This window comes from Symsagittifera roscoffensis, chromosome 1, assembly GCF_963678635.1.
Source record: "Symsagittifera roscoffensis chromosome 1, txSymRosc1.1, whole genome shotgun sequence".
In the NCBI taxonomy this organism is placed as follows: domain Eukaryota; kingdom Metazoa; phylum Xenacoelomorpha; order Acoela; family Convolutidae; genus Symsagittifera; species Symsagittifera roscoffensis.
In genome coordinates, this window is record NC_087062.1 from 77,539,718 (window position 1) to 77,567,263 (window position 27,546).

At 34.5% G+C, this 27,546-nt stretch overlaps 1 protein-coding gene across 5 annotated transcripts in view; it reads left to right on the top strand.

Moving 5' to 3' along the window:
• LOC134849542 (AMP deaminase 2-like) overlaps nucleotides 1-23,182 on the top strand; it is a 43,047-nt gene extending 19,865 nt beyond the window's left edge. For 4 of the 5 annotated variants that reach the window (XM_063866520.1, XM_063866521.1, XM_063866524.1 and 1 more), the window contains 11 exons: nucleotides 1,544-1,644; nucleotides 3,690-3,719; nucleotides 4,254-4,479; nucleotides 6,850-7,111; nucleotides 13,092-13,286; nucleotides 13,529-13,692; nucleotides 16,651-16,777; nucleotides 17,594-17,757; nucleotides 19,679-19,799; nucleotides 21,308-21,517; nucleotides 22,093-23,182. In XM_063866520.1, coding sequence (XP_063722590.1) covers nucleotides 1,544-1,644; nucleotides 3,690-3,719; nucleotides 4,254-4,479; nucleotides 6,850-7,111; nucleotides 13,092-13,286; nucleotides 13,529-13,692; nucleotides 16,651-16,777; nucleotides 17,594-17,757; nucleotides 19,679-19,799; nucleotides 21,308-21,517; nucleotides 22,093-22,341 — 1,849 coding nt within the window. In that variant the 3' untranslated portion in view covers nucleotides 22,342-23,182. The remainder of the gene's footprint in view (nucleotides 1-1,543; nucleotides 1,645-3,689; nucleotides 3,720-4,253; nucleotides 4,480-6,849; nucleotides 7,112-13,091; nucleotides 13,287-13,528; nucleotides 13,693-16,650; nucleotides 16,778-17,593; nucleotides 17,758-19,678; nucleotides 19,800-21,307; nucleotides 21,518-22,092) is intronic. The other variant, XM_063866523.1, reaches the window with a different exon arrangement.
• Nucleotides 23,183-27,546: the final 4,364 nt, after the last annotated feature.

Consider the following 27,546-nt stretch of genomic DNA (forward strand, 5'->3'; position numbering starts at 1 on the left):
TTGTCAAATCACTCGTTTCACCCTTAAATTTACACAAATCAGGAGCGGTGATTTTTTATTTTAATCTTGAATAATACAACTACGAATGGCTGGACTAGTTGAGCTGGAGTTTTAGTTTTAAAAATATAGATTCAAATTCTGAAAATTGGTTAGTTTAATCGGATATACTGAACAATTAAACCCTCCCTTCAAGAAGGGAGGAATTTTGAGGTAGATTAAGTTAGTCAGAATGCAGCAAAACTCGAATTTGAAAAACATTGCTCTGGTTTAAAACATTCACTGCTGTTTTGCATAGGTGGCAATTCTTGACTAGATACCATAGAGGGTAATTTTTCAAGTAGATCCTTTTGTTCTAAAATTAGCCATTTGTAAGTGCTTTCTGAAATTTAAATTGCTCAAATCTGATATAATTTTTTCTGTGAAAAAAAGATGAAAATTTTGTTCCAGTTCAATTGGCACTATTTGGTTTTCTTGAGTTTACTTTATTTTCTTTCTCTATTGTGATTTGACTTATGTAGGTTAAGTTGACTTTTGATTTATTTTTAAAATCATTTCCTTTGTTGAAAAGAAGGCAAACTCGACAATCGAGCTGCAAAAGTGTACAGGTCACAAAAACATGATCGAATTCTTGTTTCGAGAAAGAAACTTAATTTTCAGATTTCCCAGCGAAATGATTTTTTATTTAATCCAGTTTTCTCAAATTTGAATAGTTTAATCAAAAATACCAATGATAAGCTTTATGGGCATCTCTTTTCTTTGAAATTCGAAAGTTGAGATTTCTTCAAAATACAAGTCAGTATTTTTTTTGTTTACATGGGTTCATTGACACTTTTCCAACTGTCTGTTGGCTATGTCTAAGCTAGATATTTTGACAGAGTTTCGCTAGGGGAAAGCTATTTGAGTATAGAATTCTTGTAGGCTTAAGCATTATCTCCATCTGTCGTGAGAAATAATAGATAACTTTACTTATTTATGTCAGTAAGGAACATTTTTTTTCGGAACATATTCGAAAGTGCCATAATTTGCGTTCATTTTCACATAAAAAAATCATAACGCATATTGGCTATTAATTTTCAAAAGCTGTACATAGTACAATTTGAATAAATAGTTTTTGAAAATTAATATCCAATATGCCTAATGATTTTTAATGTAAAAATAAAATCAAATTGTGGCAATTTATGTGAAAATGAACGCAAATTATGGCACTTTCGAATATATTCCGAAAAAAAATGTTCCTTACTGACAGAAATAAAGTAAAGTAAGCTATTAATTCTCACGGCAGATGGAGAGCATGCTCAAGCCAACATGAATTCAATACTCAAATAGCTTTCCCACAACGAAATTCTATCAAAAAATCTAGCTGAAACAAAGCCAACAACAGACAATTGCAAAAGAGTCAATGAACCCATGTAAACAAAAAATACTGACTTGTTTTTTGAAAAAATCTCAAATTTTTGTCAAAAATCTCAAATTTAATGAAAAATGAACGCAAATTATGGAAATTTCAAATATATTCCAAAAAATGATTCTTGGTGGTTTTTAGAGCTACCGACAAATGCCTGGACAATGTGCTGCAGACATTTGTTGCCCACAAACTCTACTCGCGAGACACGCCCTTCAAAGGGTTTGATGAAACCAAATTTGGTGAGCCTTACTGATTCATTTATGGCGAAGAATTTTCCTTCCCAGGGGCGGATCTAGGATTTTCTCGAGGGGGGGTTGGATTATCAAAAAAATTGAAATTTTTGTCGACCTCTTTTTTAGGTCGACCAAATTGATTTTCGGAGCACTCCCTCCCAAAACACTAAAAAGGCCGTATTTTAAAAAAACGGCAAAAAAGCCCTTTTTGGATGTTTTTGACAAAAATAGCGTGTTTTCGGCGCGCTCTTTTCGTCAAAGTTAGTATGTATTGGCGCCAAATTTTAGGGTTGGTTGGCCTAAAATGGATGTCATAAAATAATACCAAAGGGGTAACCCTTTGGTTGGTGAGGTGGTCGAATCCCTGAGGGAGGATGGTGAGGTCCGCTTACCTTCAAATCCGCCCCTGTGCTTTACTAAAACAAACTTAGATATATCTAGTTTAAGTGTCAATGAGCAAATCGCAGACACCTATTTTGGTCGTGTGATTTTTATATTTTTTACTCTGAATAGTTTTTTGTGCTCAAATTTATTTTTTTGTGGTTTGATTTCTTTTGAAGGTAATTTCAAATTATTTTGCCCAATGGAATGCAAAATACGCTCTTCAATGGCGAAGCAAATGGCGCGAAAAATGTGTAAGCATTTAAGTTTCAAAAGTGGAGATTTCATTTTTAAGGTTTCGTTGCGGAATGAAAGTAACATATTCACCCAGTGTATGTTTCGACCATTAAAAATAGGGAGGAACTTTGTATTCGGGTGTGTTTTTGTTATTTCTTTTTCTTTTAAGAGTAATGAACGTTGTGAGTACTCTCATATAGGTCTTGGTGATTTTTGTTTCCAGTTTCCCAGCGAAAAAAAAGTTTCATCTATTTATCCAGTTTTCTCGAATTGGGTTAATTTTAACACAAAAGTGTCCATCATAAATTGTTCCACAAATTCAAAGAGCTTCAAATCCATCTGTTTTTTTTCTTCGAAATTCAAAAGTCAGTTATTTTTCAGTTTCTTTGCGTTCATTATTCTTTTCGAACTGTCAGTTGGCTATGTTTTTGAACTGTCAGTTGGCAACGCTAAATCTGGAAAACAAAACATAAAAACATAAGAAAATTTTTTTGTGGTACTCTCTGGTATTTTAAGCTCACTTTGTAGCTGATTTGAATATTCATTTTTACTTCGATCATTGAAAATGGGGAGGAACATTGTATTCGGGGGTGTTTTAGTTTTTTTTTGTTTTCCACGCAAAATCAGGTACCACAAATAATCATTGGACTGGATTGAGTGATATATCATATTAACGCCCTTATAGTCGTGATTGGAACCACTTTGAAAAATTTCAAAAAAAAATCCCAGTGTCGAGAAAAACCGGTTTGATGAATTTTTATCATCTTATTTCGAACGAATAAATCAAGCAAGCAGTCTTATTTTAATTGCTTAAAAGCTTACAATAGCTTATTCTGAAACGTAAAAAATAAGTTTTACTTGAGTAACGTTAGTTTACTTTGAGTGTTTCAGCGCCTTTTTGGAATCAAAATATCAACAAAAATATTATTTGATTTTTTTTCGTTTTTCTAGTAATCTTTCTACAAAAAGTGTTTTTCAGTTTATTTAATTTACTACGACTGTCGATTATACTTAATCCCCAGTTTTTTTGATCAGATCCTTTTATCACACCACGACGAAAAAAAAACGACAATAATTTGAAAAAAAATTGTATTTTCTTAAGACTATGGTCGGAACATTCTGTGCTACTTGCACAGTAACCGGCTATCCTTGCTTCATATTGGATTTGTGTTTTCAAAAAGTTCCAGAAAAAATATTCGTGTAGCTGAAATTGTTTTTAGGAATATTATTTTTTTCTATTAAGATGAACATAGTGAAGACTCTTATATAGGTCTTGATGATTAAGAGTTGATGAACGTAGTTTGTAATCTTACAAAGGCCGTGATAATTTTTTGTTTTCAGTTTATGTAAGCAAACCCAAGTAATGACATAATTACAGTTGAAAGTCTGTTAAAATAATGAATGATTCTTTATTAATCTTTTTGAACCTTCAGAAGTGGCCGGTGCTCCTCTGGGTGACGATGGTTAGTACTCCTTGTCTGTTTTGCCCTGAATTCCTATGTCTTATTTCATTTGGGCTCTCTCTATACCAGGACCGGCTTGAATTATCACTGGAATGTCGGTGAATTTATACAACTCAAACCATTGCAGACAGAACTGGTTAATTTAAAGTGCTTTACTCGAGTTGTTCACTTTCACCCTTATGCCACCAATGCTTGATATGGGTCTATGATTTATTTCCTCTATCGGGCAGAAGAAATTCAAGCACATGCATTTTGAGTTCATTTTTTGTTAAGACCTTCCTTCCCCAGTGCTGAGTCATGTAATAATTGTATGCGCAGTTCTGAATGCGATTCCTCGATAAAACGAGGGAGATTTTTGTTGAACTGGTGCCTGTAAAATAAATGTATTAGGTATCTTGCTCGAAATTGATATGAAAATCCCAAAGCATGGTTGAGCAAACTGTATCACATTATAATTGTAGTTGTTTCTCAAGGTCACCGTTTCTGTTGTACAGCAAAATAAGTTTTAGTTTTGTGATGACACTGTTTATTTAGTGTCGAGTGAAGGTCTATCGAAGTTTCCAACGGTGGAACCGGTAGAGCCGAAAGCTGGAGTGTTTGCCAAAATGGTCGACGGAGTGTTCCATCTCTTTTCAAAAACGACAGTAGAGAGCGATGAAGCAACAGAGGTGGAGGTGGAACTGGACTATCCCTATCCTGATCGAGATACCTTTGTGAAAGATTTAAACGAACTGTTGGCCATAACGGCCCATGGCCCCACGTAAGGAATTTTTGCTTGCCTTATTGTTCACAAACAGATTTGTTTTTTTGATGGTTTGATTTTTGTTTTAAAAGTAAGACAAATTATGCTCTGTATCAAAATTGAAAATGACGGAAAAGTTGGAGTCTGACTTGTAATTTCAAGTGGATTCTAATTTCAAACGTGGATTATAGTTTTCCCTTACTAAAGAAAAATACCTATTCGCCCACTTTGGTGAGTATTCTTATCGAGTAATGTGTAACTTATGAAGTTTTGCTAAAAAACAAAGAGCTTTTAGGTGACAAACGTTTATCTTGGGAACTCGAAGGTTGGAAGAAAATCAAAAAAGTAAATTGTCAGTGCATTATTATTGTATGTTGGTTGTTTTAGTTTTTAAGTGTCAATGAACGTAGTGAAGACACTTTGAAGTTACGTTGGTTTTTTGCCGCGAAAACCCAATTTGAGCAGGATTAAGTTACTTCAATTTTGTTTGATAAAGGGAAGGAAAATTTTGCTTCCCAATTACGAAAGCGCAAATGGCGCTAAAAATATGAAAGGCTTTTTGTTTCGAGGTTTGATTTTGTTCCAGTTTTCTCTAAGTTGATGTATTTAGCGCAAATTTGTGTTCAGTTTTGAATTCAGTGACATTTTCCAACTTTCTGTGGACTGTTTTTTGGTGATCGAAAACTGAATATAGTGGTGGAAATTACTTATTTAGTTGTTGCTTTGTACACTTGCGAGCTTAAGCGAGTACGACATCTTTTTTTCCAACTTGAATTGCAATATTAGTGCTTATTTTTGGGGCACCTTTACGGCTTTGAGATATTACGTGCTTTGGCATTCCATTAGTAATAACTTAACACAGTTGATGCGATTTTCATTTATCAAATGAACCGAAAAAAGTTGTCTGTTTGAAACAACACTACAATGTTCAAAACTCGATTTCATAAATTTTCCAACTGAATATATCTCGCATTATTTTTGAAATTCATAATTACTCTCGAGTGCTCGCGAGCGTCAGTGTGTTAGTACGATCATTCTTTTTTTCTAAGCTATCTCGATAATAAATGTATTCATTCAAAGTTTTCAGTTATTTGGTGGCACTTTGCAATAATCGCAATTGGAAGCATTGGAAATTGCATATCATCAGTTCTCTGGTTTATTTGTGGCTGTTGTTTGTAATTTATTAAGCGTCAGTGGCTTGGTGGTTAGTGCGTGAGACTCAATCTCTCGGTCGCAGATCGAATCAGAGACATAGCCGAGTTTTTACTAATTCTAGACTTATTTCTACCTCTTATTGCACTTTAAAGAGCTGCACTTTAAAATCTATTTTTTTAGTGCCACTGTTGCTGCATGGCATTGGCAATATATTAGCACATATAGCTACTTGATTTTTGACGTGTGTTTGTTTATTTTCAAGGGCTCTTACAAAACAGAATTTTGTTTAAGTTTGGCTCGTTTTTTGTTAAAAGGATTTTAAACTTCACTATCAAACAGCAAAAATGTAAAATTCACAGAAACTTGAAGACATCCATTTTTTTATTTTGGAAATTCGATAGTTGAGATTTTTTTTATTTCAAATCAATGTTTTTTTCCTGTTCACATCGTTAAATGACTCATTTTCAACTGTCTGTTGGCTGTTTCATCTTTGTTTCATTTATTTGCTCATCGCTTGGTCATAAATTTTAAGACTAGAATTCTAGACAAGAGTAATAAACGTAGTGAAGACTCTTATATAGGTCGTGCTGAATTTTTTGTTGTTTTTTTTTCAGGAAAAAGTCTTGAAATTTGTTCACGCTCAATTTTGATTTTTTGCGGTTTGACTTGTGTTTCTTTTTAAGTTCAGAGCATTTATTTTGTTAAAAGGAAGGCAAACTCCACCATTGAATAGCAAAATTGTAAAGGTCACGAAAAACGTGATCGACTTCTAATTTTGAAAATGGAAATTAATTATCAGGTTTCCCAACGAAATAAAAGTTCTACCTATTGATCCAGTTGTCTCAAAATGGGTTACTTTTAACAAAAAAGTGTCCATCATAAATTGTTCTACAAATTCAAAGAGCCTTAAGGCGATCTAATTGTTTATTTGAAATTCAAAAGTTGAAGGTTTTTGCAAAAATAAGTCGGTTTTTTCAGTTTCGTTGCTTTCATTACTCTTTTCCAACTGTCAGTTGGCTATGCTTGGATTTTTCTACGAGCAACCGTCCATTTAGAGTGTTTTGTTTTACATCTATTGGAGTACCGTAAAGCGAAAAATATTGCTAATTGATTTGGCGACATTGACGGATTAGGTTATTGCAGTTTTAGTTCAAGAAATATGTGAGGGGCATTTCTACAGTTATTTTTGCGTTCTATAAATTTTTTGTGTCATTCTGTTTTGTTTCTGTTTAGGAGATCTTACTGCTACCAGAGACTAACTTTTTTGGAATCGAAATATAAAATGCATTGCTTGTTGAATGAAGTGAAAGAGTTGGCGGCTCAGCGCAAAGTTCCTCATCGTGATTTCTACAATGTTCGCAAGGTAGACACTCACATCCATGCTGCGGGATCTATGACCCAGAAACATCTGCTCAGATTTATGAAGAAGAAACTCCGGAAGTACCCAGATGATATAGTGGGAACAGAGAGTGGAAAACCAGTTACTCTGGATGAGGTCTGTTTACACTAGCAAGCTTGTTAGCCTAGTGTGTAGTACGAACCTTCTTTTTTTCCAACCTAACTCGCAAATAAGTGCTTATCTGGTGGCGCTTTTGCAATAATCACAACCTGTAGCATTGGAAATTTCATAGCACTCTCTGCTTTATTTGTGGCTAGTGTTTGTGAGCTGTTAAGCGTCTGTGGCTGGGGCGGGAGACTCTTCATCTCTACGTAGCAGGATTGAGTCCGACAGGCGGCCGAATTTTTACTAATTCTAGGCGTATTCCTACTTTTTCTTATTTGACTTTATAGAGCTTTTTTTCGTGTTCTCGCTAGTGTTTGAGAAGCGCAGATTCGCCTCTGTTTTCAATTTATGATTGCCAGGCATTTAGTTTTTTTAAAACAAGCAAATACTTCAGCTCTCCGCTTTTTAAGAGTCGATAAACGTACTTCAGACTGTTATAAAGGTCGCGATTTTTTTTTCAGGAAAAGTCTTAAATTTTGTTCAAATTTACTTGTTTTGCGGATCGACTTTTGATTTCTATAATGTTCTGTTCGTTTCCTTTGTTTACACAAGGGAAGTGTAGTGTATCATTAGAAGAAGTTTTTTTATTCCAACCTAAGTCGCAAATAAAAGTGCTCATGTGGTGTACTTTTGGTATATTTCCATTTAATAATATTTAGGCTTATTTTAGCATAAATAATTTAAAGGAGTATGTTGCTGCTTTGTTTTTGGCTCGTTTTAGGTCCCATTCGAAAAAAAAATGTTTTATGAAAATGTATGGGATCTGTTGTTTTGTTTTTTTTTATTTGAAACGCTTTGGTGTTTTTTAAACACTTTTCGCAGAAATTCTATTTTGCTCAAAAACCACAGAAGCAATTTTCAAAAAAAAAATGATATCAATGAAAAACCGGCTGCTCTTCTATATGCCTGCATAGTTCCCTAGTCTCTTTTCATTTTACCTCACGTCCTATGGCCTTCGAAAGTTTCAGTAGAAGGATTTTTGGCCGACTTCTTTGGATTTTTTTATTTTCTCAAGTATTAAATGCACAAATCAAAGACGAACGTTAGAATCAAAAGAGCAAATTATGGGATATCCCTTCTGAAGCGGCTATTGGCTAAATTCGGTAGAAAAAAGTTATGGCCTCAAGCAAGCCCATTTTTTTGACATTTTGATTAATTTTCAAAACTTTTCTCAAAAACTGCCCTGCCAAATCGGCGCAAGCGGCTATGCCCTTGCGCCGTTTTTGCTAACAGTTTTTTTTCAACAGCTAACCTGTTGAATCTGACGTTGATAAGTCACTAAAATTATCATGGCGCTTGGGTTTTGCCTGCGTAATCTGTATAACCTGTGGAAAAAAAACTGTTATGGACTTCGGAAAATTTCCTCTTTTTAATTTTTAACTTTTTTAAAACAAATTTTGTCTTTCTTGTCGACAACGACTAGCTAAATCTAATATTAAAGGACTCAATCTACGAAATCAGGGACCCAAAATCTCCAATCTACAAATCATGGTGTGGAAAGCAGAGCTCTTGCCATGCATTAGTAGAGAAAAATTTATCGATGTAGAAAAGTTGTTCGATTTGGGAATCCTTTTCTATTTTTTTGCGAAAGCTACTCAGCCAAATTTCAGATAAAGACTTCGATTGAACGATCGAGTAGTGGTGTTCTTCTTTAAATAAGCGCTTAATCCCCTACTTGAGCCGAGAAACACTAGAAACTTTAGAATCAGGCATTTTCTTAGCTGCTTATTGGTTGATTGTGTAAGTAAATTACAAGCGGTCGTGGAGCAGATGCGTGAACGCGATACTCTAATCTCAACAAATAATTTTTTCAAGGTTTGTTTTTAATCTTTTCTTTTTTTCACTTTGTTTTGCCTGTTTAGGGCTCTTTTTTGCATTTTCCTCGCCTGTGTTTGCGAAGCTCAGATTCACCTCAGAGTAAAAGGAAGGCCACCTCCGCTATCGAACAGCAAAAGTGTAAAGGTCACGAAAATGGTGATTGGCTTCTTATTTTTAAATTAGAATTTAATTATTAGGTTTTCCAGCAAAATAAGCGTTTTTCTTCTTGTTTCAGTTTTCTCAAAATAGTTAATTATATTAAGAAAAATGAACGTAATAATCATCAAAACTTTTATATATTTTTGATGATTTTGTTTAAGTTCTCGCTTAAATTTGATTCACGCTTAAATTTGATTTTTCGCGGTTTGATATGAGCTTTTTTCTAAGTGCAAAGCATTCCAATTGTTGGAAGGCAAACTCCACTAATCGAACAGCAGAAGTGTAAAGGTTACGAAAACGTTGTTAAACTTCTTGTTTTGAAAGTGGAATTTAGCTAACAGATTCTCCAGCGAAATGTAAAGTTATCCTTTTGATCCAATTTTCTCAATTGGGTTCATATTATAAAAACAGAGTAAATCATAATAATAATAAACTTTTATTACTCTTCCGATAAGCAAGGGTATTGCAATCGGGTACTAGAATTTTTTCTCGTAATTAATTCAGGACTTATCTGAACTCATCTCTAGTGGTATCTTGTTTCATAATATGTTTACACAAGCGAATTGCAGTGTTTTAGTACGAAGAAATTGTTTCAACCCAATTCGCAAATAAAACTGCTCAATTTGTGGCTTCGTTGATATGGTTCATTTCAAACCATAATTATGCCTATAAAAGCATAGGCAATTTGATAGCGTATGTCGCAGTGTTTTTGGGCTAGGTTTAGCTCCTGTTTAAAAGCTAACAGATTCAACGAAATTGCATGTGGTTTGTTTGTTTGTTGTTTTGGAAAATTTTATCACTTTTCGCTGAAATTTAGTTCCGATTTTCAAAAGAGTGGTACCAATGGAAAAGCCGGTTTTTCTCCTTAGTGTTTTCTTCTCTCTGGACGCTAGTTTCTTTTCATTTTAGTTCACGTTCTCTGGCCTTCGAAAGTTTGAGTTTTTTGTTTCGAGTTTTTTTCTTTTTGTCAAATTTCAACTGCACAAATACGATTTTAAGTTTCAATCAAATTCCGTTGAAAAATTTTATGGCATCGAATAAGCCGTTTTTGACATTTTGCTCAAGTTTTGAACTTTATTTTCTTGGAAAATCTCTTTTCTTGGGTTTAATTCCAAAAAAAAGTGTTCGAAATTTTCCCTGCATAAATGGCTACGCCCTTATGAACCTAGAAAAAAGTTAGGACATTAGAAAATGTACATATTTTGAACTTTCGAACGTTTTTAGGAAACTGTTATACCGAATTTATTTTGTAGAATAGCCTGTATGGACTTCCGAAAAGTTCGTTTTTTGGAAATTTTTTAACCCCTTTTTAGAAATCTCTTCAATTTCGAAGAGTATTATTCTCAAAAACTACTAGCTGACTCTGATATCAAGATTTTAATCAAAAAACAGGTTACGGCAATCTTTCCTGCCTAAGAGGCTGTCTACGTGCTTTTCTAAAGAAAAGATATGAATTTTTGATTGTTTTTTGGAAATTTCTTTTTTTTCGAAAATTTCTCCGCAAATTCTGAGATCAGTTGAAAGAGCGAGTGGTAGTGGTCTGCAATAAATAAACGGCTAATCACCTGCTGAGAAATCGCCATGGTTTTGCGTAAAGACCATTTTTTTGACATTTGAAAATTACGCTTTTCTGTATCAGTACAAATTACTATTAAATATATGAAAACATGTGCATCCAGCATTAGCTGGGCCAGTAGTTTATTTTCGTGCGACTCTCTGGCGCAGTTGGGACGACTTGAGCTTACTAGTTTTTCAGGTCGGAGATTCGAACCGGGAACATTGAAATAGTTTTTTTTGTGTGGTCGAAATTTTGCTGCATAGAATTTGCTATTTGATTGCAACTTGAGCTGCTTTATTGGTAAAATTACCTGCGGTCGAAGAGCAGGTAAATGGACGTGATACTCTCAAAAAAAAGTTTTTTGGTCAATTCGCGTATACTTTTCTCTATTTCTATTTGCTTTTTTAGAGCTCTTTTTTGCCTTTTCTTTGCTTGTGTTTGCGAAGCGCAGCTTCACTTCTGTGTCAAATTTTTTTTATCGTTTCCGGCCCATTTAGACACCATTTAACGAATACGCCTGTGGTGGCAAAGGTCCTGGTTTGGAATCTGACCAGGACCTGTTTTTTTAAACGTGAAATATTCTGTTTCAAATAAAATTGTTGGCCGATTATTTGTCTGCTTATTTTTTGTCGGTTTAGTTGTCAAATCTTTGAATCGCTTTTTTGCTCTGCACTTTTTATTAAATGTTTCTTAAACTGATTGATTTTCTCTTACATTTTGTAATTTTACTTGCCTTAACTTCGTTTTTCCTTTGTTTTTTTTTTGCTTCCCTGGAAAACGTTCTTCGGCCCAAATTGTGTTGGTCTATTTTTTCGGCTTTGTGACCTAATTTTGACTCTCTTCTAGGAAACCCCAATTTTTTCGTTTCAATTTTTTTTCAATTTTTGCAACATTTATAGCTTTTATCAAATTTATACTCGATGACTGCCCCTCCCAGATCTGAGTTTTTGAGTTCAATAATAAGAACTGATATGAAAAGCTCCGCTGCATAATTGGCTACGCCCATTTTTTGACACACCAATTTACGACCCTCAGAAAAGTCAAATTTTTGACCGTTTTGTTTTTCGACTTCTTTACTTTCTCGAGAACTATCCTCCTAATTCATTTTGAGTTCATTCAGTTTTTGGTTGTTGACCGTTTTTTTTCCTTTTCAGGCTAAATATCCTGCCAATATCATAGGTTTAGTCAAAAGGAAAGTTTGTTGAAAGCTTAGTTTTAAAATTGACTGTTTACAATTTTTTTAAAAGTTATGGCCTTCCAACGAGTCAAAGTTTTGTTTTGAAAATTTGACATTTTTTTGGAAATTTGACTCTTATCGAAAACTACCGTACCAATTATCAGGTTATGTGTTCAATCGAGAAACTCGGTTTCGGGAAATCTTCTCTGCTTAAGTGGCTACAACCTGCTTTTTGCTTAAAAAATATGGATTTCCGAAAAATTTCTAACCACTTTTTGAACTTTTGACCGTCATTTAAAAACTTGAATTTATTAAAAACTACCTTATCTGATATGAAAAGTTTAATCGAAAGAACCGGTTGCGAGAAATGGTCCTGCAGATGGGGCGTCTTTCACTCGTCTAACATAAATAATTAAGGTTTTGGGCAAAGTCCAATTTTTTTAAATCGTTCCACATCACTATAACAAATTTTTGCAATATCAAACACGTATCTCTATCTTTAGCAAGACAATTTGTTTTTATTGATACAGAAAGGTTTGGTTCAAATAGTTTTTTTCAACATTTTTAATGTTTGTGTGGTATCGTGTGGTGCCAAGCTCACTTTCTCGCGTCTATATTTAAAAATATTTAAGTCCATTTTTTCAATCGTCGGAGTCACTTTTTTTCTGTTTTTGTACGTCAAACAAATTTTTTTCCAGAAATTCACGAAAAAAGCTGAAAGGGCCTCTATTTTTTTCAAGTTTAGCTCAATCATTTGCTGAAATGAAGGCATTGCTCAAACCCCAATAACAAAAAGTCAATTGGCACAAAGAAAACGTTGATGATTTTTAGGTATCAATAGTTTGTTTTTATGCTTACTGTTTAAATATCACCTATTGATCCAGTTTTCTCATATTGGGTTAAATTTATTTAAAAAAGTGTCAATAATAAAAAGTTGCAAATATGCAAAGATCTTTTTCAATCATGCTTTCACGATAATTAAGGCAATTTTTTCTCGAAGTGAATATCATTCCAGAAAAACGTTAAAATTTATGTATGTGTAGTTTTTTTTTCTCGACGCTATTTTAAATTAGTTGCAATGCTATGTTTGTATTCTGTCGCAATTTTTGCGAAGTTTTGCTTTGCTCCTGTGAAAAAAAAGTCAATCAAAAAGATTTGAACCATGTATTTTTATTTTTAAGTAATTTTTTATTCGAATGTTAATTTTTTTTCATAATATTGGTGATTTGAGTGCCTGTCTGGGAAAATTGTGTTTCCAGGTTTTTAAAAAGATGAACTTGACCTCGTACCATCTGTCGGTGGATCTGTTGGACTGTCACGCAGACCGGAACACTTTCCACCGCTTCGACAAGTTTAATGCTAAGTACAACCCCATCGGAGAATCCAAGTTACGCGAAATATTCATAAAGACTAACAACAACATGAACGGACAATACTTCGCCGAGATACTCAAGGCTAGTTTCACTTCTTCCTCCACCCATCTAATATTTCATTCACAGTTGGGGACTTCGATTTGATCTACTTCTATCTGCCATTGAAAAATAAACTAGCCCCCCATTCGTGTTCTCCGCTTTTGATCTAAGATCCTCCGATTTTCATATAGCACGATCAATATCCTGTTGTGGAAATTTTACCTTTTTGTATGGTCTGAAAGCAAAGCACAAAGTTTGATAGAAATGGTAATAATTTTTTTCAGGAGGTTATTAGTGACCTGGAGGACAGTAAGTACCAGTATGCAGAGCCCAGGATCTCCATTTATGGAACTGACATAGATGAGTGGAAGCTGTTGGCACACTTCGCCATCTCCAACAATGTCTTCTCCCCACACATCAAGTGGCTCATACAGATACCACGTGTATAGTCAGTGCTGCTTCTATATGATTTTATGCTCTTTCTTCGAGTCTTTGAGTATTAACGATCGAAATGATTTTAGGCTTATAAAGGTCTTCCATTTATTTTCACTCTCGTATTTGTTATTTGGCTTTGATTTTTATATTGTATATCAATTAACAAATGGAAGGCAAAGTGCGTTCTTGTACTCACAAGATTGAAATTGCCAAAAAAAAGCTTTTGAATTTAGTTTCAAAAGGGTTTTAATTTTCAAGTTTCGCAGAGAAAAATTATTTTTTAACCCAGTTTTCTCAGATGAGGTTGAAATAATTACACTAGCTAGCGTAGTTAATTGGCGTGACTGCACTTTTTATTCCATTCTAGTAAATAAAACTGCTCATTTATGGGCATTTTTGCTATAATCACGATCTGAAGCATTCGAAATTTCATGCATCTGTCCTACGCTTTATTTGTGGCTAGTGTTTGCAAATCGTGAAGCTTTAGTGGCTCAGAGGGAAGGACGTGATGCTCTAAATCGCGAAGTCATAGGTTCTAATCCGATACATGCAGGAGGCACGGACGCTACCTCAGGGATTTCACCCCCTGCCGACCCAAAGGGTCCCCCTTTGTACTATTTTGAGATATCCGTATTTGGTGACGACCCCTAAAAATTTTCTGAAGGCACCTTATGCGCCAATAAATACTAACTTCGATGGGGGAGCGCGCGCCAAAAAAAAACGCGATTTTTTTGGTCAAACTTTTCCAAAAAGTGCCTAAAAACGCCTTTTTTAGGCTGCGGCGCAGAAAGTTTGACCAAAACAGGGTCTTTTTAGTGCTTTGGGAGGGCTCGGAAAATCAATTTGGTCGACCTAAAAAAAGGTCGACAATTTTTTTGAAATTCCGCCCTCTCTATTCCTCCCTCGAGAAAATATGCCCCTGGACCCATGGACAAAGTTTTACTAATTCGAGGCTTATTTCCAATTTTTCTTAATTCACTTTATAGAGCTGCGCTTTTGTTCTTTTTTTCTCGTTTGTGCTTGCAAAGCGCAGCTTTGCGTCTGTTTCAAAATTGTGTTGTTGAACTTCAAGGAGTTCTAGGCTGATATATGTTTTGCAAGCTTGAAACGAATCGCAAAGGTTACTAAGAGTCCCGTATTTTTTAAGTTAGGTGGCTTCACCAGCACATTTCAGTTTATCTTTTAAGGAATGGGCTAATTTTTTTTTACAAATTGTATCATCTTTCTTTATGCCTGATATCGAAGGATAGTTTGTGTGAAAGTATTAGAATATAAGAAGACATAGCTAAGTGGTTATGTCAAGGGCGAGGTTCAAGTTCCAATTCGATAGTAATACCAGAGTTTTCATGAAAATTACTTTTTTTTACATGAAGTAATTGTATTTTCTCTTAAAAGAGCTGAAGTGTAATTTTCTCGCCAAAGAGTAGAAGAACGAAGTGGTTTTTTTCATTTATAGGTATTGAAGATTTTTGTCAGGAAAAAGTTTTAAATTGCTCTTACAACGAAAGTGCATCATACATTTTAAAGGATGTATGAATGCTCTCAGGTATATGTCCTCTTTTTAAGTTCAGTTCAAGTTCATTTGCTGAAAGGCAGGCAAATTGTGCGCTCCAATCAAGAAAGCGGAAATGGCCAGAAATCTCAGTGAAACGAAGTTCACCCGTCGTTCCGATCATCTTAAATTGAGTTATAAGAAAAAAGTCATTCATAAATAGTTTGAATATCTAAGAGGTTCAGGTTCAAAAATTTTCAATCAACTTTTTTTTTTCGTTTTAATTGTTTTTTACACTTGTCCAACCTGATGTTGGTTATGTTTTTTTTAACCTTTTTTGTTCAATTACTCACTTAATATATCATCGGTTGCCTGTCTTTTTCTGTTCTAGTAGACAGAAACACTTTTTCAAATGTATTTCCTATAGACCTAAATGTTAAATTTTTTGAGAAAATTTAATTTTAATTTCTCATAGTTTCCAAGTTTTTATTTTATTAGTAACAGAGCTGAAAATGTACTAGTTTTTAATACGAAAATGGAACATGCCTAATTTAATGTGCTTAGTTCTAATTCGCATTTAAACTTGGGGTTGTTTATTTTTGTTGAACAATTGGCCTCGTTGTTTGCCTTTTACTGTGAAAATTGAAATCTGTTGCCATTAGCAAGCGTTATCAAAGCTGAGCAAACTTTGTCCAGGTTAAAAGTTTGTCTCATTTGGTCAGTGATTCATTTGTCAGTCAGTGATTTGGTAGCTTGTTTTTTTTGTTATCGAGTCCGATCGGGGCCTGTTTGTTGTGCGCTCTGGAAATGTTCTGCCTATTTTGGAATAACGTATCTGCTTGCTATTTTGCCTTAACTCACGTAACCTGTACTTTTCTTTAAAATTTAGCTACTTTTGTAGTGATGCAAGCGATTGAGTTCAAGATTTTAGTATAATTTGCGGTTTCATTTTTTTTCACTCCAACGCTTTCTTCGGCTCAAATTGTTTCGCCTTGTGTTATATCGGTTTTATTGCTTCGTTTTACGAAGAGCGAAGAAGACATTTTGTCTTTGTGTGCTTCGGACGGGGTACTTAATAAGTCATTTTTCAAAAATTTTCAGCTCTTGGATTATTTTTTTTCGGCTCAACGAGTGTCTGACCAAATATTGTTTACCCTTTGAGAACTTTTTCTCAGTACTGCGCTGGTAATTGTGTTTTTCATTATGTTTTTTTTAATTGAACCCAATTCGAGACGAGTATAAGAAAAAAATTTTTTTTCTTCTCAGTATACTGCCGTGCTATATTTGTGTCGTATCGCTAATGGCGTGAAGGTCAACTTCGCATCTGTGTTATGATATGTAAAACAACGTAATTTCTTCAAATACTTAATAATCCGGTTAGCTGAGGATAACCGTATGTGGATTTAAAGAATGATTTATTCAAACATTTAAACATTTTCAATGTTTTTTAATCTAAAAATCTTTTTTTTTTATTTTCAGTGACATCTTTCACATCAAGGGTCTGGTGAAGAACTTTGGAGAGCTAGTCCACAATATTTTCGCACCCTTGTTTGACGCCACTCTCTACCCTGACAAACACCCGGAGCTATACCAGTTCCTTCTCCATGTAAGTCTATTCATGCATGTTGTTACAGGGTGCTATTTACAAAGGAGCTGCATAAGCCTAAAAGCTTCACACTAGTGTAACAGTTATGATCAGGGGTGGATTTGGGGGGGGGGGGGGTCGGGCGGATGCCTTCCACCCTCAAGGATTCAACCCCCTGCCGACCCAAATGGTTCCCCTTTGTATTATTTTGAGATATCCATATTTGGTGATGGACCCTAAAATTTTTCTGAAGGCGCCTTTGGCGCCACTATATACTAATTTTGAAGGGGGCGCTGAAAAAGTGCGTTTTTTTGTCAAATATTTCCATAAAGTGCCTAGAAATGCCTTTTTTAGCTTTTTTTTTTCAAAATTTTGTCTGCGGCGCAGAAAATTTGACCAAAACAGTCTTTGTAATGCTTTGGGAGAGCTCGGAAACTTAATTTGGTCACGCTAAAATAACGGCCGATAAAACTTTCGAAAATTTTTTGAAAGTCCGAGAAAATCCTTGATCCGCCCCTGGTTATGATTTAGATGTCTCGATGAAGATGAAAATACATGTTTTTATCAATTTTGAAATTACGCAAAAAGTTTGAAATGCGGCGTAGTCCCAAAATAAATGCCTTAGCAAAATTTAACTCAAAAGGACGAGATGATAAGAGAAATAAGGATTCCTTATCTTTTTGATCTAGCTTAAACCAGTCATGAAGTAAAAGTCCTAATCCGCACTATTTTTTTCGGTCTAAATTTTTTTAAATTACCAGAAAAATTGAATATGGTTTTGCGAGTAATGTTGTGCACTGCCAAATTTTTGAAGGGCATTTTGTGGTGTTGATATAGGTGATAGGTTTTGACAGTGTGGACGATGAGAGCAAGAATGACACGATTCGTTTCTGCTCCACCAACCCCACCCCCGACAACTGGACCAGTGACATCAATCCAGCCTACTCATACTACATCTACTACCTCTGGTCTAATATGGTCGTCCTCAATGCACTCCGCACGTAAGATCCGAAAATTTGCCAGTTTTTAGCTAAAGTTTTTAGCAATAATTTTGAGCATCCACATTTATTCACACAAGTGGAGCGTAGTTTCTTATTACCTTATCCACTTTTTCCATACCAAGTCGCAAACAAAAGTGATCTTTCATTTAGTTACACTTTTGCTTTCTTATATCTGGTTAACTGTTGCTTCGTAGTATTATGTTTTCGTATCTGGTTTATTGGTGACGAAAGGTTTATTTCATAAAAAATACCGTTTTTTCTAAATGTATGTGATTTGCTCTTTGGACTATATTGTATGCGATGATTTGGAAACTTTTGTACCTTTCATAGTATTTTTCTCGCACTATTTTACCGATTTTCTAAAAAGTTGTGGTAATGGAAAGGCCGGCTACTGCCATACTTCACATGACGTTCTGTGGCCTTCGCAAACTTCAGTGGGGTGAATTCTTGACCCATTATTTTTCAATTTATACTGGAAAACAACCCGCCAAATATGAAGTAATTCACATAAATTACCCTGCGAAATCTGAGATTAAGGGTTGTAAAACCATTGTCAGGACTCCTTGCATGAACGGCTACGCCCTGATTTTTTAAGATAAATTTTATTTTATGGCCTAAGAAGTTGTTCTCTTGGAAAGTTTGACTGTTTTTGGAATCTTTTGACTATTCTCAAGACCTAACCTGCCAAACCTGAGGTTAATGGTACGCATCTGTGTGAAATGAGTGATTAACACAATTCGATAACAATGGCTTATGCAATAAGATCTCACCGAGGTATGGAGCTGATTTTTGACATTTTTTCAATTCATTATGCGCTCGAATGGCGAAATTTCAAATGATGCAAAGAAAACGCCAATGACTTTTGTGTCAAAAGTGGATTTGCATTTTCAAATCTATTGACCCAGCTTTTTTTCGTTAATTGGATTTGTTTTTGTAAGTCAATCATGAAAGATGCTTGAAATTGAAAAAGCTTTAATGTGACGTTTCATTACGAGGCTAAACTGTGTATTTTGTGAATTGTAAGCGGATTCCGCAACAAGGACGCTCTCTTTGTTCTTTTGTTTTCTTTGATCTTTCTGACAAAGTTTTAACACGTTTAAAGACTTGTCTTTGGATTCTAGAGACCCACACACACACTCAAATTGTTTCAAAAAAGGTCAATCATTCTTTATTGGTCTCCTTTAGTTCATTGGCTTTTTCCAGCTGTATGTTGTTTTAAGTTCATTGTGTAGGTGATTTGAACTTCATTTTTGTTCCGATCATCGAAAATAGGGAGGAACTTTTAATGGGGAGGTGTTTTAGTTGTTTTCCACACAAAATCAGATACCGCAAATAATCATTGGACTGAGTTGAGTGATATATCATATTGAAGCACTTACAGTTATGATTCGAACCCATTAAAAAAGTTCAAACTTTCACAGAGAAAAACCGGTTTGAAAGTTTTGATTTTTCGTCTTATTGCGAGCGAATAAAGCATACAATAGTTTAATTTAAAATGTAAAAACTGAGTTTTACATAATTAACGTTAGTTTGCTTTGAGTATTTTAGCACCTTTTTGGAATCCAAATTTTCAAAAATTCAAAAAACTGCAAAACTTGAAAAAATTTTCGAAAATATTTTTTGATTTCTTTTGAATCTTTCAAGTAATTTTGCTACAGAAACTGTTTTTCAATTTGCTTATTTGACTATGACTCGAATATACCTAAACAGTTTTTTTGTTCAGCTCCTTTAATCACACCACGCCGAAAAAAACGACAATAACTTGAAAAAAAAGTTGCATTTTTTTATCAGACTATAGTCGGAACTTTCTGTGCTACTTGCTCAGTAATCGGCTATTCTTGTTTGAATATTCATTTTTGTTATTATTTCTTTATTTTGTATTCTACCTCAGCCGGGTCATATTCCTAATTCTTATTTTCAGGGAGCGTGGCCTGAACACTTTTGTGCTGAGACCACATTCAGGCGAGGCTGGTGGTATTGCTCATTTGGCAGTGGCATTTATGGCAGCCGAGAACATCTCACATGGTCTGCTCCTTAGAAAGGTACACAGTTTCAATTTATTTCGAAATTCTGTTGCAAATTTGTTTGCAAGCATTTTTTTTTGCTCTGGGTGCCCTTTAAATTGAAGTAAATTAACGCACTTCTTTTCTTGTGACTAATATAAGTGCCGCAAATTTTTCATGTCGAAAATATAAGTGCTTCTTTTGGTGGCTCTTTGAATGAGGAGACTGCATTGAAACAGTAATACCATGTGTTTTGACATTTGTTTTTTAATGAGTTAACACAGTTGATGTTTTTTAATTCCAATTGAAGTGGAAAAAGAGATTTGTTTCATACAACAATAAAACCAGAAATTTTCCAACTCAGTACTTTCGTGAAGTTTTTGAAATGCCTTATTTTTGCTAAAATTGGCTTTACACTTTCCTATTTATTGCATGCAAAATTTGTGTAGTTGACTTCAGTTTATTACATTCCAGATCATTACATGCAAAATTTGTGTTTTATGCTTTTTAAAGCTTCCGAATTTTTTGCAACTTTATCGCTTGTGCTTGCGAAGCTGCAGCTTCCCGTCTGTGTTAAAATTGAAAATAGAAGATGACTTTGGTACCGCTTGTTCAGTAATTGAATCTTTCGTTTTGAGCTTGTCGTGTTTGTAATTGTATCATTAACAAACTTGGCACAAAAATGAGTAACTTTGTAAAATTGTGCAACTCGCAAGCTCGCGTGTTTAAAAACACTGAAATGATTTTGCGCATTTTGGAATCTGAATCTCGACTGAAAGGTCTTTAATAGGACACTCTCAGGTGTTGAGTAATCGGGCTTTCGGTGCTTTCGCTCGAAAAAATAGCCGGGCACTGACGTTTTCCCGATTCTAGAAGTTCGATTTGACTGCGATTTGTGGATGAGAACTGAAGTTGAATATAAAAATGCGTTATATATTGGCTATCGAAAATAATGCCTAAATTGGCCTTATCTATATTTATCAAAATATTTTTCCCGCATTGATAAATTCTTAATAAAGGCAGAAGATGATTGATACTAAAGCTAAATTCATAAAAATGAATGCACCGAAAAACGATGATTTTGTCCCAGAATATTTCCGTTCAATTGAAATAATGAAAGACAGTCTATTAGTCTAATATACGCTTTTAAATTTTTGGAGCGACCATTTTTAAAGTTAGTCTTACATTTCATTGCACAGTTTTTTTGTTTGGGGGGATTTTATACAGCAGAAGCTAAATCAGCTAAACGCTGCTGTCTGTAAGAACTAAGCGCTACTTTTTCAATATTTTTCAATCACCTGTTTAACGACATTTTAGTTCTTGCCTTGTTGCCACCTTGTTGCTGAATTATCAGTATTTGCTAAAATCGTTCTGATAATTTTTTTTGGATAATATGAACATCTGCTATCTTCCTCTTCTCCGGTAAATCAAGTTTTCGTTATTCTCTTTGTTGATTTTTCGCGCAAAAAATTGGACTGACTTGTCTCTACAGTTACTGACTTCTATAGACGTCGAAGAATTGTTTTTTAAATGTCTGTGTTGTTTAGAGTCCAGTGTTACAGTACCTGTATTACCTGACGCAGATAGGAATAGCGATGTCGCCCCTGAGCAACAACTCACTGTTCCTCAACTACCACAAGAACCCCCTCCCCGAGTTCCATGCCAGGGGTCTCCAGGTGTCCCTCTCCACCGATGACCCCCTTCAGTTCCACTTCACCAGGGAACCCCTCATGGAGGAGTACAGCATCGCCGCCCAGGTAGTCCTCGTAGCCCAGAACTAGGTTCCAGTTATCCGTTATCTATCGTTATCTGGCTGGATTAAACCATTAAAACCCTGCCGAATTAAGTAAACACTCTGTGATCAAAATCTGAATTGAGGTCTCAAGTAGCTTCGAATGATATAGAGAAGCGGCCATTTTTGTTGATCAGTTATGAATTTTTTTTAATTGTGAGTAAACGTAGTGAAGACACATATAGGTCGAGTTGATTTTTGTAGCTTTAAAAATTGTTCACGTTCAAATTTGATTTTCACGCTTTGACTTAGTATTTCTTTCTTAGTTGAAAAGTGTTCAAAAATTTCCAATTAAGTTTTTTTTTTGTTTCTTGCTTTGTTTTTTTGTTTTTTTAAAAACTTTTTTTTAAACTTTGTTTTAAAACTTTTTTGTTTTTTTAAAACTTTTTCAACTTTCTGATTGTTATGTTCTTTGAAATTCGAAAGTTGTTCTAAAAAACAAGTCAGGCATTTCTTTCGGTTTCCTTTCGTTTATTGACACTTTTCAAATTTTGTTGGCGATGTTTTGACAAGCCTTGATTGATTCCTCATGGTTTTCAGGTATGGAAACTAAGCACCTGTGATATGTGTGAGTTGGCTCGCAACAGTGTGGTCATGAGTGGATTCGCCAGCGCCAGAAAAGCTATTTGGCTCGGCAAGAACTGGAAGGACGACGGACCCGGGGGCAACGACATCAACCAAAGCAATGTTCCGGACATTAGAGTGTGCTACAGATACGAGAGTCTAGTCCATGAGCTGATGCTGTTAATATACTTCAATCATAGACCAGTGCGACCTGAAGAACAGTAAAAAAAATATATGCAATTTTTAATGCAAATAAAACTGTAATTACTTTATCCAAGGTCATCATTTTATATCGTAGCAGGGATTCATCCTTACTTCTGTTTGTATTTCAGAAACCTCGAATTAAGTTTGCAATTGTAGCTAAAAAGCGTGTCAATATCATTCAGTGTGTGTTTCTAACGAAGAGAGCGGGTTGAATTTCTTGGCTCTTTTCTATTATAGCACACTGAGCACTTTACCAAGAAAAAAGACATAGACCCACAAAGCATTGAGTTTTGTATTTTAGGGGTCTATAATTTGCTCTGTGGAGGGAAGGAAGCTATAATGGAAAAAATTCTTTTAATTTTTATAATATACCATTCCGAATTTGTATGTCCACTACCCTCCTTACCTAACGAATTTGTATAAAAACAAATAAGAATGTAGCTAACTTTGTAACTCTAAATTGGTGAACTGTGATGATAGGCGGTACTCTTGTATTTAGTTTCATTAGGTGCATCAGGATTTTAAAGACGCATATATCAAATTGCGCCCATGAAGCGTCGAAATTTACGAGAATTTTTTTGTATGAATTTTTTTTTATATAACAAATACATGTTCTGCCCTACTTAGCTAGGAGTTACCTTCTTTTGTATCAAATCACCTTTAAAACATCACATTCTTCTGCTCTTTGATCCCATTATAGCAGGTGCTAATATTTAGACATTTCCTTTGTATAGATAATTAGAAATAATAATTTTAACTTGAGTTTGGTATGTGAACTTCACGAAAGTGTGTTTATAGATAGATATAAAAGATTGTGTTTAGATGCGAAATTGTCAAAATTATAATTTAGATTTGATGAAAATGTGATTTCTTTAAAGCTACGGGGACCCAACGTTTGGGATTTCAAAGAAAAGTTCCCTCGGTGATGAGAAAATTGGTCTAAAGTTTTTTTGCGTTTCAGACTGCATCATAGAGACGCTATGTGTGTCAAGGTGCTATCAGTGATATTGATAGAATAGGCATTCGATATGTCACCGAAATTTTCCGAATTGTTAGTATTTTTTAGAAAACTTGAAATATTTCTTTCACAAAATGAAAATTTTCCCCTTCTTATACAATATCGATCTTGCGAGCGTTGATGAATCAATACCAACCTTATTTTTTTCTAACCTCACTTGCAAATAAAAGTGTTCGTTAAAAGTGTTCACTGATATGTAAATTTCATTGTAGCTTTAGAAATTGATTAACATCTGTTCTCTGCTTTTTTGTGACTAAGGTTTCTCATTAATTAAGCGTCCGTGGCTGAGTGGTTTGTGCGTAAGACTCGTAATCTCTAGGTCGTAGGTTCGAATCCGAGATGTAGCAATTTTTTTTAAACTAATTTGAGGTTAATTTCAACTTTTTCCTTTTGCACATTATAGAGCTGCTTTTTGTCGTGTGCTGGCTAGTCTTTGCGAACCGCAGCTTCGTCTCTGTGTTCTGTTTAAGATTAGCAAGTGTATCAATCGGAATATAGACTTTTTTCGGGCTAACAAGATAGCTTGGTGAACAAAAAATTCAAATTTCTAGCTTCTCTTATGGCTGTGTCTGGAACGCTGTAAATTGTAAATATACTAAATCTGTTATTTGGTCTCATTGTTTTGGCTCAGCTTTTTTCAGCTTAATGTTGTCATTTTGTGTGGCTTGAAAGCAAAAGACGTTTTTTATCTTTTCTGTTTTCGGAAGGGGGCTGCGTAAAATTTCAGGTTTTTCATGACAACAAGTTTTTTCCGGCCCAATGGGAGTTTTCCTTAATTTTGTCGGCCTAGTTACTACTCCATAAATTTTTCTGATTACTTATTAAACGCCGGTGATGTTTTTTCTCGAGTTTTTCTCAAAATGAAAATGAAATCAGACAAAATTTTCAATATCTTAGTCAACATCTGTCTGCCACCGTAGAATTCTATGTTTGTGTCCCAACTTTCTTTCAGATGCAAACTTCTTATATCGTTGCTCAGTTAATTTTCAGGGTTTGTTAAACCTTACATTTTTTCCCTTTGAAGTTTAAATCTTATAATTGCATGGTGATATTTGACATAAGTTCCTGTTTTGGTTCCTGATTGGATATAAAGTAGTTGAATAAAACGTTGAAACACTAAGGCATCTTTATTTGCTTTGGCATCTCTTTAACATAAACCTTTATCCCTAAATCTGGTCGTCAAAACAAAAAAAAACTATGCTCAAAGTTAAATTTGAAAATTTAAGCTTTTTTGTTAATCAATTTTCATCAAAATACTCGAATAATTGACAGTTGAGATTTTTAGAGTATTTCGATAGTTCAGAAAACCTCTCATGAATTTTTTATGCGAAATAAGCGTTTATTTTTCTCTGGACCTGTCGATTTCGCCTGATTTTTGATTGAAATATTCGGCGAAAGCTTCAGAGAAAAAAAATACTAGTGACAACCAGGGGGAGATCTAGGATTTTCTCGAGGAGGGGGATAATCAAAAAATTGAAAATTATGTCGACTTTCTTAGGTTGTCTAATTTGATTTTTCTAACTCTACCCAAGCAACCTCAAAAAGGCCCTCTTTTGGCCAAACTTTCTGCGCCGCAGACTTTTTTTGAAAAACAAGCCAGATCGCGTTTCTTTGGCGCGTGCTTTCCTTCAGAAATCGATTACATATTTAAAATGCGGGCTTCACTATCTCGCCATGTTTAAGCTTTTTCAAAGTATTATTTTTGCATGTTTAACAAAAGAATTTTTTTCGATTTTCCAATTTGAAATCAGTGTTTACTTCACCAAGTTTGAAAGTAGCAACCGAATAGTGAGATGCTGTCAGGGTTTCCCCAGATGTTGCGATTTTGGCCTCCAATTCTTTTAGGTTACGAGATACCGAAATTTTCGAGATTTTTCAAAAATTTCTAGAAAAATTTAATTTTTAAAAGTTTCTGGAAATTTGAAATTCGAAACCCTGTAGTCTCAGGGTATGCTCAGGGTAGTCTCAGGGTATGCAAATTTTGCCTCCAAATCTTTCTTCTCAAATCCTTGTAGTTTTCGAGACATGGTGTTTTTTTAATGATTTTTTCAAAAATTTTCAAAAAAAAACTTTCAAATTTTCAAAAAAAAATTTCTGGAAGATTCAAAAAAAAATTCAAAAACTTTGAAGATCTCAATTCTGTAGTTGGAAACTGTGAGGGTACTCTCAGGAGTTGCGAATCTAGCCTCTGAATATGACTGCTCAAATCCTTGCAGTTACCCAGATTTGATGTTTTTTAGGATTTTTTCAACATTTTTAAAAGAACTTAGATATAAGTAATTTCACAAAATTTGAAGTAGATTTTGAGATAAGACGTTTTTGTGATTTTTTTCAAGTTTTCAGAAAAATTAGATTTAATTTTATTTCTTCTAAATTTGATTTTCCCAATCGTTTAGTTTGGGTCTGTCAGAGTGGTCTCAAGACCTCAGGTGTTGCGAATCTTGCCTCCAACTGTGACTGCTCAACTTTTTGTAGTTTTCCAGATATGACGTTTTTTATTATTTTTTCAAAAAATTTCAGAAAACTTAAATTTGTTTTTTTTATTTTTAAGTTCCTAAACCCCTGTAGTTGGGGGCTGTCAGAGTACTCTCAGGGATTGCGAGAGATCTTGCCTCCAATTGTGGCTGCTCAAATCTTTTGGTTGTTTTTGAGATATGACATTTTTTCTGGTTTTTTCAAAAAGTTTTTTTTTTATAAAACTTAAAAATTCTCAAAATTTGAAATTCCCAATGCTGTAGTTGGGTACTGTAAGAGCTCTCTCAGGATTTGCAAGTGTTGCGTCCAAATGCGACTGCCCAATTAGTTTTTCAAAAAATTTTAAAGTTTTTCAAAGAACTTAGATATAAAAAAACTTAATGGTTTTTAAAAATTTGAATTGAAAAAACTTGAATAGAATTTTTTTTCAAAATTTGAAATTACCAACCCTGTAATTCGTTGCTGTCTGAGTAAATTCAAAGGATGTTGATTTTTTTTCCAATTTTTACGGTTTTTTATGAGTTGTGAAAAATTCGAAGCACCGGAGGTGCGTTACACACTGGTAGTAATTAATGGCGCCTGTAGAAAAATTTAGGGTCCGTCAGCCAATAGTGGATATTTCAAAACAGTACAAAGGCGGAATTCGTCCCCCCCCCCCCCTAAATCCGCTGCTGATGACAACGATAGGGGACTTTCTTCCCATTATAGCCCCCACCCCAAGTTCAGTGGAGGTCAGTAATTTTTTATGGAGGGGCAATAATTTTTCTAAACAGAGGAGAGGGGGGAGGGGCTATCATGCGAAAGACGCAACAGTTTCAGAAAGGCATCTTAGTGTTAAATTAGCTTAAACAGCATAAATACTGCAGAATATTTAGCGAATTGAATTTTCCATACGCTGTTTTCAAATTTGCGTCGCAGCTACAGAAGCTCGAAAATATCTTTCTTTTGGGCGCATTAATCTTGATAGTAACCACAGAATTATCAAAATTGGATTAATTTATAAAACTTGGACGCATTTTGTTACGCAACTAAAAGAAAACAGAATTCATTCCTTAATGATTTCGGGATTTTGAACTAACATTGATAGGGTTTACCTAGAAGCAATAAAATTATTTTAATTTCACAATGTCATAATTGATTTCTCTGAATTTTTTCATCTAATCTGAGCTTTTGTGACTTTCAAATTAAAATGCACATGTGAACTTAAGTGGAGAACAATCGACTAGCATAACGCTTGACTAGCAGAAAAAAGTTTTAAAAAAGTCTGAAAAAAAACTTTTCTGAATAATATCCTAAAATGAGTCAATATACAGTCTTGAAGAATTGCGCACTTTCCGTTCAAATAGTACCATCAAGAAAAGAGGCGAAGCGAACTTGGTTGTTGATAGCTAAATAATTACGAAGAATATTGAAACCAAAAAGCCCCTTATTATTTTGGCGTAGAACCCCGAGCAAATGTCGTGTAACCAACAATTTCTAAGTTAACTTGTCATAAAAAACCAAAATGAGCTCACATGGTGCATTTTTTCAAGCTTTAAGTTTTTCAAATTCGTGTCGTTGTTTTTGGCGTGATGTGATAAAAAAAGCTGAAGGAAAAACTGCTGAAGGAGATTAGGCATATTCGACTAGAAAAACTAAAAAAATATATCTGTTTTTTGAATTTTTGAAGTGTTTGATTCCAAAAGCGCTAAATTACTCAAAAAACAATCGTTACTCATCAAAGGAATTCTTCG